The 18,192-nt window shown below is 46.7% G+C and overlaps 4 protein-coding genes and 1 non-coding gene across 5 annotated transcripts; 3 read left to right on the top strand and 2 right to left on the bottom strand.

Annotated features, from left to right (window-relative positions):
* Window positions 1-2,784: 2,784 nt before the first annotated feature.
* On the bottom strand, window positions 2,785-2,871 carry INS49_002741. The gene has a single exon. It is a non-coding gene; the product is annotated as a tRNA-Arg (tRNA).
* A 3,002-nt stretch (window positions 2,872-5,873) lies between these two features.
* Window positions 5,874-7,069, top strand: INS49_002740 (uncharacterized protein; the record flags this gene model as incomplete). Its single annotated transcript, XM_043163544.1, has 2 exons — window positions 5,874-6,015; window positions 6,069-7,069. The coding sequence occupies 2 exons, from the start codon at window positions 5,874-5,876 to the stop codon at window positions 7,067-7,069; spliced, it is 1,143 nt and encodes a 380-aa protein (XP_043032050.1).
* A 1,104-nt stretch (window positions 7,070-8,173) lies between these two features.
* On the bottom strand, window positions 8,174-10,117 carry INS49_002739 (uncharacterized protein; the record flags this gene model as incomplete). Its single annotated transcript, XM_043163543.1, has 5 exons — window positions 8,174-8,441; window positions 8,491-8,530; window positions 8,875-9,167; window positions 9,439-9,920; window positions 9,968-10,117. The coding sequence occupies 5 exons, from the start codon at window positions 10,115-10,117 to the stop codon at window positions 8,174-8,176; spliced, it is 1,233 nt and encodes a 410-aa protein (XP_043032049.1).
* A 4,681-nt stretch (window positions 10,118-14,798) lies between these two features.
* Window positions 14,799-16,486, top strand: INS49_002738 (uncharacterized protein; the record flags this gene model as incomplete). The annotated part of the gene is made up of 3 exons (XM_043163542.1): window positions 14,799-15,459; window positions 15,593-16,190; window positions 16,336-16,486. 3 exons carry the CDS (start codon window positions 14,799-14,801, stop codon window positions 16,484-16,486), a joined length of 1,410 nt encoding a protein of 469 aa, XP_043032048.1.
* A 1,200-nt stretch (window positions 16,487-17,686) lies between these two features.
* INS49_002737 (uncharacterized protein) lies at window positions 17,687-18,056 on the top strand (the record flags this gene model as incomplete). Its single annotated transcript, XM_043163541.1, has 3 exons — window positions 17,687-17,732; window positions 17,797-17,897; window positions 17,955-18,056. The coding sequence occupies 3 exons, from the start codon at window positions 17,687-17,689 to the stop codon at window positions 18,054-18,056; spliced, it is 249 nt and encodes an 82-aa protein (XP_043032047.1).
* Window positions 18,057-18,192: the final 136 nt, after the last annotated feature.

Raw genomic sequence — 18,192 nt, 5'->3', positions numbered from 1 at the left:
GTAGAAACATCTTTATAAATATAAATATTATAAATATAATGTATTTATTTTTATATAAAAGGAAAATTAAATTAAATTCTATATATATATTTCTTTTTATATATGTTTTCCTTTATAATATATAAAAGATTTAAGTTTTTTTTTAAGAAGAATTTCTCCACTTTTACTTTACTTTTCTAAATATTAAAATATAAAGCTTATTTAATTATATATAATTAAAATATAATTATTTTTATATTATTTAAAATATTTAAAAACTAAATTAATTTATATAAAATTAATAATAAAAGAATTAAAAGAATTATATATATAAATATAAATATTATATAATGTTAGAAAATTCTTTATAAATCTTAATATTTTAAAATTTTAAAGTTTAAATATTAATAATTCTTTAAATAATCCTTTTATAATTTTTAAAATATTATTATATTTAATTATTATATATTATAAATTTATATTTATATTTATATTAATTTTAAAAGCTTATATATTAAATAAATATATAAAATAATAAAAGTATATTTATTTAATTATATATAAAAGTATTATATAAATAATTTTTAAAATATTATTTATATATTACTATTCTTAGTTTCTATATATGTTTAAATCTGCATAAATTAAGCTATTTAACTCGTTAAGTTAGAAGGGGATATATAGTGTGCAGGGGTGGCCCATATGAGGGGGTGGACCAGATGTGGGCCGCTAGACTTAATGGCCTGCGGTAAGTTATATTCAAGTCCAGTTTGAAAAGTGTCCCTTCAGAAGACGGTACACACCTCCCGCCGTAGAAGGAGCTCGTGGCATGATTATCAGTATTTCACTGAATTTTGCTGTAGTACGATTGCGAAAACACACGAGTCTTGCCTCGCCAGACGGTCAGCCTACCAGCCCAGCTCACGTTTCATTGCCCATGATGAAAAGACTTTTATGGCTTATTAACAGCTAGTGAATCATTATACTAAAAGCCGGACATTCCCTTTCTCACCCACTGGAGCAGTGTTATGACCCGTGGCTGCCTCCTGTGGCCGTCCCTGTTCCTTCTCGTTCTGCTCTGCCTCTGCCTCTGCCTCTGCCTCTACCTCTTCCTCTCCCTCATCCTGATCCTCATCATGAACCATCGCACTCAGACCTTTTCCATATCTCCTATAGCCGGCTCGTGTTCTGAAGCTGATGACAAGCGTGCTGAGACAGTGAGCGAAAGTTGATCCTCAGACAATGAAGTAAAAAACTGGCCACACAAATTCTATACCAAGCTGCGTGTCTTTGGGGCTGCCCTTGGATGGATACGGTTTAGTTCCAGAAGAGTCTCCCTTTAATGCCCAAGAGTTTAAAATGACCTGTGAATAATGTTTCTCTTAATGTCTTAATATTAAGGATAAAATGCTTCACAAGAAATTTCACTAGCAAACGACATGGCAAATGGCATCAGGCTAGGATTATAATGAAAAGTATAATTAATAATCCCAACATTAAGTTAATTATAAGAAACTTTTAAGGTAAGTATGAAATTATTTTATTATATAAAAAGAATAAAAAGAATAAAAAGAATAAAAAGAATAAAAAGAATAAAAAGAATAAAAAGAATAAAAAGAATAAAAAGAATAAAAAGAATAAAAAGAATAAAAAGAATAAAAAGAATAAAAAGAATAAAAAAAAAAAAAAAAATAAAAAAAATAAAAAGAATAAAAAGAATAAAAAAAATAAAAAAAATAGCCTGTTCTTACTCCCAGATTTCTGAGGGTGGTCACCAGATTGAGCTGGTTGGGTGGTTAGCTCTTACTACATCTTGATTATTTGCTGATTTTAAGAACAGTATCCACTGAGCGGAGTGAGATGGGCTTGACTGATGAATCATTTCATGAATTTTGTCTATGATTAAGGCACACAACTCTATGAGGCTGTTATCCTAAAGGCAGAAGTTCAAGTATAAAGACCTCATCCCTGCTAACCTACCAACACAGGGCAGGCCTTAGATGATGGCGGAGTCCTAACTACCATCAGTGGCCTATCAACATGGTTTAGTCGTGTGAGTTTTTCAGTGTGTCTCAAGTCCGAACTTGCCATATTATACAAGCAGGTGTCAAATGATGTTATTTATCTTGACAACGTTTCCGAGGGGGGGGGGCTAGCTATCTTCAACCGCCCCACGACGTGGTCATGGTTATAGAGAGCCCTAGGTGGCAGATAAATTGAATTCACAAATGCTAGGAGGTGTGGTCTTGCTGAGCATGCTGCTTTGGCCAGCGAATTTAACATTCCACAAGCTTAGGATAACTAAGTGAGACTCTTTGAAAGTTGGTCATGGTTGAGTCAGGTGCATGCAGTCCTTGCAATTTTTTGAGACATGTACACCGTGTTCTATAGTGGTGTACTGCCTGGCAAGCCTTGGAACAGTAGTCTCCATTAGCAGCTGCAATAGTGGAATTAGTGCATTACATACCAACGCCAGTGCCAGCGCCAGATTAACAACATGTAAAGCATGCTCATTTAGATTTCACAAAGCAAATTAGTTTGTTTTACAGTACACAAAACCTAGGTCCAGCTGTCACCTGAGTGGGAACAGGACAGTTGGAGTTAATAAACCCTAGAGCTAACCTAGTTGCTTTATTCATCTTATTACAATGCTATAATAATTAAAACAGCTTTAATATTATATTGTATCTTAAGAAAAGTTCATTAAACTAGGACTTTCTCATTTTAAACAAAAGCAAAAGGCTGCACAGAAAAAAAACAATAAAGGATTTTAAAAGATTTTTTAAAAACAAAAAACCGCCTCAAAACCCCACGCGGGGCTCGAACCCGCAGCCTCCAGATGTACCTTTCTACTAATAGAAGTCTAGCGCGCTACCATTGCGCCAGTGGGGCTATTTCTCATCGTTATAATATCAAAATCATATTTCAAAGACGCTGATCTCTTTATAAAGTTTATAATTTCCTTTGGTAACTTTTAAGTTCCCACCTAGCTTTGTATTATTAAGGAGCTTAAGTTTAATTATTCATTATATTAATCATTTCTTTAATTAAATAAAGTAAAATAAAAAGATATATAAATATTAATATTTTTTATATTTTAAAAAACGTTATTAAAATAAATTATTATATATAATTTAAAAGATATCTTTTAATATTATTATAAATAATAATTAAATTAAATAAACTTTAAGGTAAATAAATATAAATAATAGCTTAAGGAAGCTTAATTTTTAAAAAGTTAATAAAATTATTTTCTCCCCCTTTTAATTTATATTAAGGAAAGCATTTTATAAGGATAAAAACTCTTTTATATTTATATATAATAATATTCTTATGTAATTTTAATAATTAATATTATGCAGCTATTAAAAAGATTAAAAAAGAGGTGAAATTAATTATAAATTTAATTATAAGTATAAAAAGATAAATAAATATATTATATATTATAGTAATGGCGGAATTCTCTTTATATATAGCATCTCTAACCTATAAACTCATTTTCAACATTTAATTTATCAATTTTATACTTTTTAAGCAGACCATTGTTTGAGATATTATGACTACATCTCCTTATGGAGCACACAAATGGCGTGCTTTCCACACCCTCTCATCACAGGTGGATACAATAGAGCTTATTGTAACGGTACGGCGCTTATATGCTGCTGGGTATATTTCCAAGGTGTTGGAAATTACTAGTCTTTTGGCAGAGCAGTTTATAATGCCAGCAGTTAATAGATTCATCTCACTTATTCTTCTACTAGCTCAAAAGAACAATTACCCTTAAAAACCTAACAATCAATAGCGGTCTATATGCAGTGCAGGGCAGAGAGCAAGTCACCACCTGTTAATTATGGCACAGGTAATGGAGAGCTCTGCCTATAATACAAGCTCACCTGTGCTCCAGTGACTCCATGACAGCACTCAAACAAGCCATTTGTCCTCCATATGATTGTCCTACATGTGATTGTCCCACAGCTAGTCATCCCATAGCTAATTATCCCACTGCTGGTTATCCCAATATGGGTATCCCACGGTTGATTATCCCACAGTTGATTATCCCATGGTTGATTATCCCATGGTTGATTATCCCATGGTTGATTATCCTATAGTTAGTTATCTTATGGTTAATTATTCCGTAGTTGATTATCCTATAGTTAGTTAGCTTATGGTTAATTTTTCCGTAGTTGATTATCCTACGGTTTATTATCCCACGGCTGATTGCATTGGTACCCCACGACGAGCAGGCCTTTCGGTCATCAGTCTCGTTGTAGTGACAAAAAGCTCGACGTTTCAGTACATCAAGTGAGTACATCAAGTGACCTTTAGTCGCTCGTTTCGCCGCACTTTGCCAACAAGTTTTTAGTGCGTGTCTTTGTGCTCGATTCAGTCAATATCTCCTCGTCGGTACCAACGACTGCTTCGCCGAGCCCATCCACGTTCCTTGATCCGAGGGCGGAGAAACCTCCCGGGTACTGGCATTCCTTGATGGACTACCGTGCCTTTAGTGAGTGGTCTACTAAGTCCCACTGTTGACGTGACCAACGTCTTGAGATCTGAACCTTCAGAGTGTGCCCTGAAGCGTGTCCGTAAAGTACCGGGTGCTGTTCTCGCCACGTGGTATTCCTTGACATCGGCAATGGTCCTGCTATGACACCTTGGGTAGCCCGTAACTCATGGCACACAACCAGTGGGAAGATTCCACAGGACGAAGACCGTCGCCTACGGTCTTGCCATCCTCCTCGGCAGACACTGGGAAACATGCGTTGGCGACCACTCAAAATTCAACCTCACCTTGTAGCGTGAAGTACGGCGTCGTGGCCAAACGGAAGAAGCCACAGCTGTAGCACTGAACCTCAATAGTGGCATAGGAATGCAGTTACATACACTGTATTTCTTTTCCCGCATTCTACGGCATTCATTTCCAAGACCGGATATGAGCCGCACGAGAAAGGTTGGCTCCATGGATGTCATATTACTGCAAATATTGATGTGTCCGCTGTCATGTCAGTTTTTGTTCTACCCCTCCAATGGTTTGTTTCTGTTAGCGTTCTCAGAACCTCCTGAAGCGTCTTCCTTTCGACTTGACGCTCGCACGCAGACACATGAGAAGCCCGGAGAAAGTGCATATAATAAGAGTGATGCCTTGACAACAAACTATATTAAGGCTAGACATACTCAAGGTATCAGGCTTGACACAAAGATCTGGCTGGCAAATATGCCGTTCTCCTTTAACCAACACTGGGGGTGACACCGAATTGAATGGGCTCACGGACAGCAAGGATCGAGAGCTGTGACGCCTCCTGCAGACTGCGTACTGAGCAATTCAGGTGCTGAAGCTTCAATTAGAAGGATCAGGGGGTTCATAGGTCATGTGTTAATACGCTACTCGGGTTTAAAGACACAAACGGCTAATGAAACAGAGCCATTTGCCCAGTACTACGGCCAAACACGGCGTGACTCCATTCGATACAGTACCACTGCCCCGCGTAGTGCCGCTCTCACTGCATGCTTACTAGGAGTCTAGGACATAACGTCGGACTTGACGGAGAACACGACGGGCGTTGCCCTGTATGGCCACACTCTTTTATCATCTTCTTCGGAGTTAGGCCCTGATAGAGAACAGCACCCGCGTTGCCTTGTATAACCACTTTCTTCGTTATTGTCTTCTTCGGAGTTAAGCCCTGATGGCGGTCAAATTCCGGATGAGACTCTCGCCGGCACCACATATATGTACGCCCCCAGACTACAACACTTCTCAACGCGGAGCGCTCACGGTTTAGACTATCCACACAACATTCGTCCCATTTCATCATAACACTCACGTCAGCACACATCGCATATTGGCCCTGCACCCCGGTGGCTCTCAATACAAAATCCCGGCTAAAGTCAGCATCATGGCCACGTCAGTCCTACCGCTGGCCCCATCCGCAAAGAGCCCCTTGGCTCGCTACCGCTTGCTGTCACCTACGGCTTCAGTCCGCGTGAGCCCCCTGTGCCTTGGGGGCGCGAACTTTGGGGATGCCTGGGCACACTACGGTAAGTTCCAATCTCAACTCTTGATGGGGAATGCATATTCTTACATGCCACAGTGGGCGCCTGCGACCAGAAGACAACGGAGGGCATCCTGGACTTTTTCTATGAGCAGGGCGGCAACTTCATCGACACGTCTGGCAACTACCAGGCCGAGGAGTCGGAGAAGCGGATCGGCGAGTGGATGAAGAAGCGAGGGGTGCGTGACCAGATGGTAATCGCCACGAAGTACACGACCAACTTCCACGCTGGCTGCGGTGACAAGGAGATCATTGTCAACTTCAACGGCAACGGCTCCAAGAGCCTGCACACCTCGGTCGAGGCCAGCCTCAAGAAGCTGCAGACCGACTACATCGACCTGCTGTACGTGCACTGGTGGGACTTCTCCGCCTCCATCCCAGAGCTAATGCAGTCGCTCAACCACCTTGTCGCCGCCCGCAAGGTCCTGTACCTCGGCATCTCGGATACTCCCGCCTGGGTTGTTGCAAAGGCTAACGAGTACGCTCGCTGCAACGGCCTGCGCCAATTCTGTGTATACCAAGGCGAGTGGTCCGCGGCCGCCCGCGACTTCGAGCGTGAGATCATCCCCATGTGTCGCGCCGAAGGCATGAGTCTGGCGCCGTGGGGCTCCTTGGGCAGCGGAATGTTCAAGACGGAGGAGCAGCGGCAGAAGACACAGAATGAGGGCCGCTCGCGGGTGAAGGAGCCGAGTGAGGCTCAGATCAAGGTCAGCACGGCGCTGGAGGCTGTCGCGAAGCGCAAGGGCTGCATCATCACGAGCATCGCCCAGGCCTATGTCAGAGCCAAGGCGCCCTACGTCTTCCCCATCGTGGGCGGCCGCAACGTCGAGCATCTCAAGGGGAACATCGAGGCGCTGAATGTCAAGCTGTCGGATGATGATATCAAGGAGATCGAGGACGCAGTTCCGTTTGATATTGGCTTCCCCAACAGTTTCCTATATGGCTCGAAGCTCCCCGACAACCCAGGCGCCGTGTGGCTTCTTTCCGTGGGTGGCACTCTCGATCATGTTCCTGAGCCTAAGCCTTTGTCCAAAGAGTAGCCTTAGACATCAGCCGTGCCAACTTGTCATATATGGTGTAACTGAGTTTTCACCAGGCACGAGCTTTGATGATGACTGCCTTTGGTCTACACAGGTTGAGATTTCCCTTGAGGTAGATGTGACTTGGTCCCTGAGTACGTAGTGGCAATTACCTGGGGATACTCTGTGGTATCAACAATATTTCATATTCAATGAACGACTGGAAAAGAAGATGTACCTTTCCATTTCTGTAAGCTTCGCGTGCAGACTAAATGTACAGTGGAAATTTCAACTCGCCGTTGACCAGTCTTTGGAACACCAAGTTCAGGTCATATTTCCTGACAATCTCGTAGAGTCTATCTACATTCCCTCCCCTCAGAAGCAATCGCTTGTTGATACCAATCCGAATATGCCAACGTTCTGATGCGGTCGAGTCAGTGGCAGAGTCCTGGAGGGGTGATGAATTTTTGACTTCCATGTTAGGGAATACGAGAGCGGCCAGGACGTCTACACCGTCTCCGAAAACCTGCCGCGCACCCTGCGCAATCCTAAAACGGACTCCTCGTATGCTGTTGAAGTGAGACACTTCCAGGATGCCGTGGGCACGAAGGCGCCCCGCTGGACCTGGCTCGCGGAGGCACCCGCCGCACGGGACCTGCTGGCTGGGCGAAATGGCCCCGACGGAAAGGGGAGAGGGGAGTGCACACTCCGGAAACTACGGCAATGAGGTGCAGGGCATCACCGAGAAGGTTAACTCGGGTGAGATCAGTGACAACACCAAGGTCCCCAGGCCCGAGAAGTAAGCACCATCCCTGTCCTTTCACGGCTCCCCAGCTGTCATGTTTTGAATGATCCAAGATGTATCAACTCGGGATCCGTAGCAGGTGATTCAGAGGTGACAGTGGTCTCTTTGGACTGGCTATGGTTGGTGGCGAGAGAGTCTTTGGTACCTGAACGTGAAGCTGTTGTCGGCGCCTTTGACGATGCCGATCAGGACCCTGCTGCCAGCCTCGCGACGACCGCTCGTCTCCTGGTTTTCTGGGGTTCTCTTGGTGACTTTCGTTGTCTCCCCACGATTGATCACCCGATGAGTGATCTCTTTCCGGGCGGGCATGTTGTTGGCCCTCAGGCCGCCCTCTCGCGGGACACGGCGCCCATGTCGTTCCCGAGGGTGCCGGTGACGGCGCACACGTTGTCGACCCCAGCGTCGAGGTCCTTCGGGGAGGGGAGGCTGTGGTACCGGCCAGTCTTGCACTGACCGTCCTCGAAGCACGCCTCGACCAACTGCAGGGCGTGCCGCGGCGCCGAGTTGCTGGCGAGGCTTTCCACAGGAAGCCCCTGGGGCATGGGGACATTGTCCTCGTAGTCGTCAATGTCGTCGTCAAAGGCCATTCTGTTCTTCGTCAGACCTGGACTCTGATGGGGTAATGTAAGCTACTTACTTGTCTGTTTTCTGGGGGTGCGTTTGTAAATGTGTTGGGCCTGTGATGTGTGGGCGACGATGTTGTCATGAGGTTGACGGCAGAGTTGGTCCCCTGGAAAAAGAAGAAAGTTTGGGGAGTTTGCAAGTTTTGCAAGAAGCGCGGAGGTCAGGAGGCAAAGGCAATGGAAGGTCAGTTGAAGATCTGCCTACGTGTAGTCTTCAAAGATAATAATAGAAGAATCACACCGGTGCAATCTTCATCTGAATCGAATCAAGTCATCCGATGTCTTCTCATCAATCAGAGAAGGAACTACACGACGACTTTGGAACAAACCAACACATTTTGCAGCAGGATGCTTGGCTGCGCATCATGGACATTGGTGTACCTGCCGTGGTGGCGGACCGCGGTGCGAGTGAAGAAGTGCTCTGCTCATGCGCTTCGCCAGAGACAGACTGAGATAGCTCTGCTTCAATTCTCGAGTCCAGACGTTCTTGATCTGGTCGCGTAACTGGCAGACCTCATCCATCGCGGGCTCGGAGATAAAGTGATCGAAGCACCATCTCTCGAGGTCAATTGCTTCCTCTGCCTTGGTCCGCATGAACGCGTGCAGCGCGTTCAGCTGCGTGATACGGTCGGATAGCGGGTGGGCGAGATGGGACCACGCGATGTCCGAAGCCATGCCTGCCAGCCTTGATCTGGGCCGAACACGGATTTCGCCCTGGATGCTGGAGATGGGTCGCGAGTGACGCTTCGCTGTGATTACTCGCTGCGCTTGCTTAAAGAATGGCTGTGGGTGGTGACGCTCCGCTTCGCTTCGCTATGGTTGATCGCGCTCCGCGCTCAGAGATTGGTGGGTGACCCGGCATGAAGAATGTTGTCGCGGTAAGTTATAAGTTAGAGTCGACGACATATTTTATGCCGGGGATCGTCAGACTCGTCTCCGCGATGTTGGTGGCGACGACGCACTTCCGAGACGTGCTGGGCTCGAGGGTCCTTCTCTGTTGGGCGGCGGAAAGCCCAGAGTACAAAGGAAAGACGTCCATGTAGGGACAGTCTTGAGCCAGGACACTGCAAACTGTGCGGATATCCTCTTCGCCGGGGAGGAAGATGAGGATCCCTCCTTTCTGGGCGGTATCCTTGTCCTCATTCTGATGGATGTTTATGGCCACCATGAGGCAGGAGGAAAGAAAATCTGGAGTTGCCTCCTTGATGTAAGAAAGAGAAACGGGGAAAACTCGTCCCGCCAAAGAAAGAACACCTGCGCCTTGGAAATGGGCAGCGAACTTCGCCACCGTCAAGGTTGCGGGCTTGATGATCACCTTGAAGTCCTTGCGTGACTTCAGGGTCATCTTAAGGATGCCCATGAGAAGGTCGGTGTTGATACCCCTCTCATGGACCTCGTCGACGATGACACATGAATATTTTGACAGGTACCTGTCCTTCTCGGCCTCTTTGAGGTGTTGCTGGTGACCATGAGGACGTCGTGTTTGTCGACAGCCTCCGAGAAAGCGGCCCGCTGGTTGTAGACGGGCAGTTGGCGGCAGCCCTCCAACATTTTGCTGCGATAATCGTCGGAGAACGACCGAGGCTCGACCGGCAGCCAGTTGGTGTTGGCGTTCTCCAGCACCGTCGTCCTCTCAGTCATCCTGTTGTAAACTCCGACATGATGAGTTTGCCTCGAGTGACAACCTTTCGGAGTCCGTCGTTCGGGAACCTGTCTGTGGAGGTATCGATGGGCGCAGAGAGTGCTGCTTTGCGTTGGAAGAGAGAGGGGAGAAACAGATTCGATACGGTACCTAATGCCAATTTTCTCGTTAGTGGTGTGGGGGACGATAGGCGTGGGTGCGATTGACCAACTCTGCAGAAAGTCCTTGCTTCTTTCTCTGGGTATCGCAGTCTCTGCAGGCTGGCCATTTATGGGATGCCTGCTGCCCCCTGTGGGATAACCTCCTGTGGGATAACCTCCTGTGGGATAACCTCCGTATGACACCCTTGTGTTGAATGATCTCCGTTGTGACCTCCCACGTCGTGATGCCTCACCGATGCGATCGACCTCATTCCTCCGTCCAAGGTGTGGATCAGCTTGTAGGGGATAAAGTACTTCTTCAAATCGTCCCCGCTTCCAGGTACCGTGTCTTGCTGTCCGCCGTTGACGTAGAAGGTAAGTCAGTTGCGAGCGATGTACCTCGGGGTTTGAACACTGTAATAATAAAGCAAAGAAAGTTGAAAAGGATGAGAGACCAGATTGTCTTCAGTTCAAGATAGGTGCTGAGGTAATTCCGTACCGTTTCTGGCATAGATGCACACATGTGTTTCATGACATTCCGCCTCTTGGTCTTGCCGTTTGTCAGCATGTGTGAAACCTTCATCTTTAATGTTATAGAAAAATCATCCAGCCAGCCAGCCAGCCAGCCCAGCGGAGAACCAGCCTTGCGACGGCGGTCCTCACGGTTGTTGTTTCCGTCTGACATAGCTTTGCCGTTATCAGACCCTCAGAGAACTTGGTTGATCTGTGAATATGTATCCAACCAAAGCGCTTCTCTATGCGATCAAAGCCCATTAGTTTCTCATGGTTCTTTGACGGCACGCAATGCTGGTGTCTAGTAAGGGCATGTGACGAGGAACGAGATTTTGGGGAGAAGGTCTCATCGAGTACTATATGCAGGGAGTCCGCAAAGACTAGTTGATTGTCAGGAAGTGGTAATAAAGGTGAATACCACTGGTTTCGGTTTGTAAAGTTCGGTTTTACGGATTGGAATGCTGGAGGGATAAGGCGGAAGCAAGAAACGAGGGAAGAACAGAGGAAGAGAACCTGTCGCCTTTATAGACATAGGTGATGATTTTTTGGCTTTAATGTTATAAAAGGTCGCATAGTAAATGAACCAGAAACCCTTCCGCCAGGCTCAACGACGGATCTTGAAAAGTCTTTCAGCATGCTATTCTGTGCATTGATGGTGTCATGGAACCGCGCGATCAGAGGACTCAGTATCACGACGAACTGCACAATATCTTTGCGTTGGCTGCTGTTTCCCAAAAACATTCATTAAAACTCTGTAGAAGACTAGAAACGTCAAAACAAAGCCATAAGCCCACGTCTGAGCCCCAGCTAGTTGAGTCGTGCTCAATAGAGCATGGTAAGCCTAAGCCTAACGAATGAAGATAACCATTTTTCCCGACTGTAAACTTCTTTGGACTTCCAGGCTTGCCATCAGAAACCCAACAGTCCCGTTAATACTTTTTGCAGCTCACCGACCCTTTCGAACTGAGCGAGCTAAAGTTGCATAGTCCAACAGAAATATGGGTTTCGACAATCAAAGGGGCGAGCAAGCAAAGGCAGACTTAGAAGCTCAGCGATAAGTTTCCTGGGAGATGAAGTGGTGAAAGGCTCTCCTCGGAATCTGTCCTTAAGGCCAATTCGGCATGATTGTTGGGCGTGCAAAATCCAAAATCAGCACCCATTTTCTACGTATGCGAGTGTTGCTCAGGCGGGAATGGTTACTAAGCTATCGACGCAAGCCTCCAAAAGGCCATCCAGGCAGAATGTGGTGACGCTACACAGAAATCGCACATTTGCCAGACTCAGTGATCGATTTCACACCTTGGTTCAGTATAAATTGGCCATTGTGTGAAAGATAGGTCAACCAAGCATGTTCCTACCGTCCCAATTATATTTGACGCAAGAGCCTTCTGAATGTGGTCCAGTTTCGTTGATAGCTGAAACGTGTATTTGGACATAGTAATTCCGATATGACATATACTCACTGAGTTTACCGGTGAACTACTTGTATTTGATGAACAAGGTCTCTTGGAAACAGAGGGCTCATCACGGACTCGGAAATCACATTCTAGTCGTAGATCTCAGCAGTATTCATAGCCATGTAGTTTACAGTCAGGTCTGTAGATCCTTTAGATACATACCAGTTATATACCGGAGTCTTATGTTCCTGGTAAAACAAATGAGCCTTACTAGGATCCCGGAAAAATTAGCAACTTTTTAGTTACGAGATTCTGCATTCCGCTGGGCGATTGGATTCAGTCTCCTGGCCCAAAGTCAAAGCTCCAACATCCAACGCGATTCCGGCTTGGATATCATTCTAAGTGAACTGAAGTCTAATCTCTAGGGCCTACATGACTCCAGTGTGGTTGATTTCTGAATAATCTAGGAGTAAAGCATGCAGACCACAGCAGATTTTAAGCTTCACTCAAGGCCTTGACCATCTTGGCAAGCCATGTCTCTCCAGTCAGCGCCGCTCGCTATCGAGCTCGTGAAACTTGGAAGACGCATCCTTGACGACGGTCTTCCTACTGGTTGGAAATCCAGGGAATTGCTATAATTGACGAAGTATATGCGCACAAATATGCAGGCTCCGTAGCTAGTGCTTACCGTTGTGGTGCCTGCTTGCATCTCATTCGCGCGCTGTCCGCTGAGCCTCCTTCCCCCCAACGAAGGACAGGTTTGCACAACAATACAGCTAGAGCAGGGCTCCACTTGAGTAAGCTGCGAGGAATGACCGAAACCCTGTGGCCATCGCAAGATCTTCCAGATGCTTCACACTCCCTCTTCTCTTAACTTCCCTCTGGCTTTTGTGTCTTACACAACGAAACACTCACTATCAGCCTTCCGAATCTAACCAAAGACCTTGGTCCTGGGCTGCGTGAGTGCCTATCGATCATGGAGCCGAGCCAAGTTTACCAATGAGTTACCTGCCAGCCCTCGGCCCGAATCTCTGCTCCAGCGCCATCCTCCGGCCGGGGTCTCAACGGGACCCCCAGAGGCGGAGGATGTCACCCATCATTCAGGGCAGAGCTCTTTCTCCAAGATGAGGACTTTCATCAGCAAGATGACGAAACGTCTGAGCTCATGACGTCGCAACCTCAAGTGCCTACACAACAAGTACTGATCGATGAGAAGCGAAGACCAATTCCAGCAGAAAAGACCGCTTCATGGTATATTACCGGCTGGAGCATTGAGATTGCATCATCATTCTAAGCGCGGCGGTGCTCGTCGGCATTGCCATCTTCCTGCTGGAGATACACGGATGGCTTCTTACTTCCTGGAAAATCATAGTAAAGCCCAATACTGTCCTCTCGATCCTGTCGACTGCATTCAAGGCCACCGTTCTGGTCTCAGTTTCTTCAAGTATCGGTCAGTTGAAATGGATATATCTCAGAAAAAAGTCATTCGGGCTTGAACAACTACAGATCTTTGACGACGCCACTCGGGGCCCGTGGGGCGCTCTTGTCTTCTTCTGGGAGGCCAGGAGATATGGCACAATGATTGCATATGTTGGATGTATCATCACCATCGCAGCTATCGCATTGGATCCATTCTCGCAAGAATTGTTGTCGTTTGATCCGGCGCTGACACGCGTGGATGGAGTCTCATCTTCGGTACCCAGAAGTCAGATGTATGACATTTTCCAGGAGCGCGATCCTGATCTTGGAGCTTCTGGTAAGTGCGATTCGCTTTGCTTGGTCTGGTACTGCCCTTCAGGCTGGACCGGCCAATAGGCATGACACATATGGTTCTTCAAACAGAGATCTGAGTCGAGCCAGATACTTTACAACTACGAGACCCCTTGCTACAACAAGCAGCTACGAACGGTTTATACAATTCGACAATCTCTACGGCGCCGTTCACCTGCCCTGGTTCAAACTGCACATATCCCTCTTTCACATCTCTTGGTATCCTTGGAACATGTGCGAACGTGACAGCTCAGACCACCCATCGATGCGTTGATACTTTCGGCTTCCAATCATGCAACTACACACTTCCGAACGGTTTGCATGTCATTGCAGAATATTCGAAAGGGAGCGCGGGAGGAGATACCCATACTCTGATCAACGCCTCCATAACTGACACCTTCAGTGTTGATAATGGTATGGGCGACATGCCATTGCTTGGCGTAGGTATTGGAGGTATGCGGTCAAGTGACCTTAATCCCTGTACCTCACTTGACATCTAGATATTATATTTAAATATAACGTGCTATTTAGTCAAGTAACCTTAAATTATATTTAAATATATCCCAAATAAACCCTACCCCTAGCCATTAACCCTAACCCTAACCATTAACCCTAACACTAATTACTAACCCTAACTAACCCTAATTAATTCTAGCCAATTAAATATAGAAGCGAAACCGAGCTCAGTTGACATCTAAATATGATTTAAGGTTACTTGACATCCAGATATTATATTTAAATATAATATCTGGATGTCAAGTGAGGTACAGGGATTAAGGTCACTTGACCACGTCCCTCTAGGTATTGTCACTTTCGCCTCGACGAATTACGGAGGCAATCCAACCTCCTGGAACAATACAATGAAAGTTTTTCAGTGCGACTTCGATCTGGTAGCCTACGCATATTCAAATTGGACTTTTATCAACGGCACAATCAACGCAGAGGCTTTGGCATGGTCACCCCTGAATTTTACTACAACCGAGGCACTTCCGCTTGTAGTCTTCAACGCAACCAGTCATGAGTTCCCAGAGAGCGAGAACAGGACCTTTTCAGTGAGCATCTACGATCTCAAAAGTATGTATAGCGTGCTCGCAAGCATCTTCCAGCGCCGAAGCGACAACCAGGTGTTCTCGCAGTCCATGTACCAGAACGCGCTCTACAACAGTGCAAACCTCACCGAGACAGCGGAGAATATCGCCATGGCAATGTCGTTTCGCATGTTACAGGGGCCAAACGCAACGCTTGTGCATGGTAGCGTTTACGAAATGCAGACATATATCCACGTCCACTGGTGGTGGTTGGCTCTGAATGTCGCTCTGCTGCTTCTTGCCTCTGCACTCCTTGGGACTACGATCGCCTTGTCTCGCGAGGCAAATCTGGGGGCGTGGAAGTCGTCGCTGGATCCGCTACTGTATGGCGTTGATTTAGTCGGCAGTGTTCCACTGTCTGCGGAGAATCCAGGTGTCAGCTTGGATGAAGACTCGCAAAGTCCGAAGAAGAAGACGATCATCCAGCAGTCCAGTCAGGCTTGACTTCTATAACTAGAACACGATTAGTATCACTTGAGCACCATCCGCCAGCAAATATTCACACTGAGGCAGACGATTCATTCAATGTTCAGGCTAGTGTTCCATATTACAACCTCAAAGTCCAGGGTGGTCTGACTCCGCGAAGCTTGCGTTGATTATCGAGATTCTGGAAAATCTGCATATTTTCCAAGTCGCCCGAAGCAGCAGCTTTCAGAGATTCCACCTGCCCTACGCCGCAGCATCACTAGCTGCCCGTGAAAATTTGAGCGAGTCAGCGTCCGAACTCACGATCCGTTTAAATGGTTCGGTCGTCTCCCAATCAAATAATTCAAAAAGAAATCTTCTCCCGAAATTCCAGCCCGCCTTGTGCAACAGCGGCGATGGAGCTATCGGCACATACTGGCAAACGGCGCCGTCGACTGCCCCTTTTGGGACAGCTGAGTACTATGGGAATCTCAACATTCTCGTGCACAAGGCGATATGCAGCGCACAGCTGTTCTACCCATCGGAGAGTGGAAGCCAGCTACCACTTGGGCGGGAGGGCAACAGCCAGCCTAGAATGGATAAGAGGATATATGACACAAAGAAGATGAGGCGGCCGCGGCCAAGAGTGATTGGGATAGGGAAGCGCCGTCTACCTTCCACGGCCTCATTCCCCGGTACCAGCGACTTGATGGCAACGGACTCGGACATCAAAGTACGACGAAGTCCAGATCCAGCAGCGTGACGGGATACCTTTTAACAGAGTGGATGTGCCCTCTGAGCGGGAGGTTAGCGACAGAAATGCCCCCAATGGTGTTCACTTCAGAAGACGGGGAAGTTATTTATACCGTTCCACCTCTCTTAGCTAACAATCTGCCTTCGCCAGGGAGCCTGTCGATGACAGCCTGTGCCTCCACAGAATCATGAAGAAGCGCGAGGCCGAACGCAAGGCGCGGGCCGACGAGGAAGGAGCAGCTGCCGGCGTGGGCATTGACAAAGCTACACCCGGTTCCCCTGACGCACTCGCCGAGGGATAGGGACGCCTGCTCGAAGAGCCTCATTGGTGATAGCCTCGAGTGTGATTGCCAGGCAAGTAATAGATCCGGTGATGGTCCGTGGGCAGGAGCAGTGAGAGAGGGAGAGATGCCAAAGGACGAGAATTTTGGGAGAAAGGGGATGCCAGTCTGAGCGCCAGGGTGGTTAGAAGGAGAGGAAGGTCCGTGGGCTAGATTGGTGAAAGGGAGAAGGTGTATGGCCGCAGAGCTGAGAGACATTACTACAAAGTCTGAGCTCCGAGGTATTCTAGAGAATTGTCAGACCAACATCGTTTTCTCTGGGGCTCTTTGTGTTGAAAGAGTCTCACATGGAATAGAGGCACTCCTAGATTGCAAGAAGTGCTTGAATGTGTACGTCAGAGCGTCTTTAGAAGCCATTGCTGGGACGAGCCTGTGTTTTTCTCTAGAGCATAAGTGCCCAGCAGATCTTTTTGACCTACTAGTACTAGGTACCGTCTGCCTGATATATTATAGCGATGTTGAGTAGCTAAAACAGAAAGTAGCCCAGAGCTGATCCTCTGTGGAAACCGACTTCGCACACACCGCGAGATAGGAGTTCTCTTGCAAGGTGACACATATATATAGGTGCAAACTTTCAAAGAGCAGCCACATATCATGCATGGTCACTGTCTTCGCGTTCTGGATTTTGTAAGTGTTTCCAGTGAGTGCCAGATGACGAAAAGAGCTTACTAGTTATGCTGAAGGGGTTCGATGTCTTTATGCCCTTCTGTCACCTGGGGACTGTGATACTCTACAATCTGCCCGTGGGACCACCGGGTCTCTCACTAAGGTGATACAAGGAGACATAGTGAGTGTAGATTGCCTGACGAAGCTGGTCAGGGAGGTAGGTCAAGCTAATTGTGATACATATGCGGCGATGACTTCCATTCGAGTTCAACGTCTTCGAGCTCTCTGTCCTGGCCGGTCGATGGTTAATCACATTTCATGCAATGACCACAGTCAACAGCCAGTCACATACAGATGACTGGCACCCTGCGTGAGTTGCGAAAACATGAACATTCACTGCCGACCAGACAGAGTATAAAAGCCTTCGTTTCGACAAGGCTGTAGAGAAATTAGACTCCCAAGACCAACACACCGTTCGGAAAAGAACGATTTCGCAGAAACACTTACAGAAACATACCACACCACCCGCAACAATTCATCTCATCGACAGCCATCATGTCAGACTTTCCAGCAGGCACAGGGGTCACTGCGCGTAAGGAGGGTATGATTATACGACACTCAGGCAGTTTGGGTCTGGTTCTAAACCGCTGCTAACCAAAGGTTAGGAACCGAATACGCCGGTACCACTGTCGGGGATGTGATCAATTACGGTGGTCGATCGTACTACATCGTGAAAGTCAACCACCAGAAAGTGCTTAACTCTGATGTTCGTTCAAGACAGACAGACGTGCTTTCGAGGTCGAAACTGACAGCTATCATGCAGGGTTACCATGTCTGGCAAGCCATACCGGCCAGAGAGGAGAACTTTCATGCAGGGGATGTAGAGCAGACTCAGCAAGGCCGACGCGCTAAATGGGCCGTCTAGCAGCATTAGAAATCTCCTCTCCTGAATCTATGTTGGCGTACTTGGCGATAGAGAGGGTGCAGCGATCACAATGCTGAGTGAGGAGAGGCAGGAAAGATTTTGGATCGGAGGACATTAGAAGCGCACTACCTAGGTA

This window comes from Diaporthe citri (assembly GCF_014595645.1).
Source record: "Diaporthe citri strain NFHF-8-4 chromosome Unknown scaffold_1, whole genome shotgun sequence".
Taxonomy (NCBI): Eukaryota; Fungi; Ascomycota; class Sordariomycetes; order Diaporthales; family Diaporthaceae; genus Diaporthe; species Diaporthe citri.
This window is presented reverse-complemented; position numbering and strand designations above follow the sequence as displayed.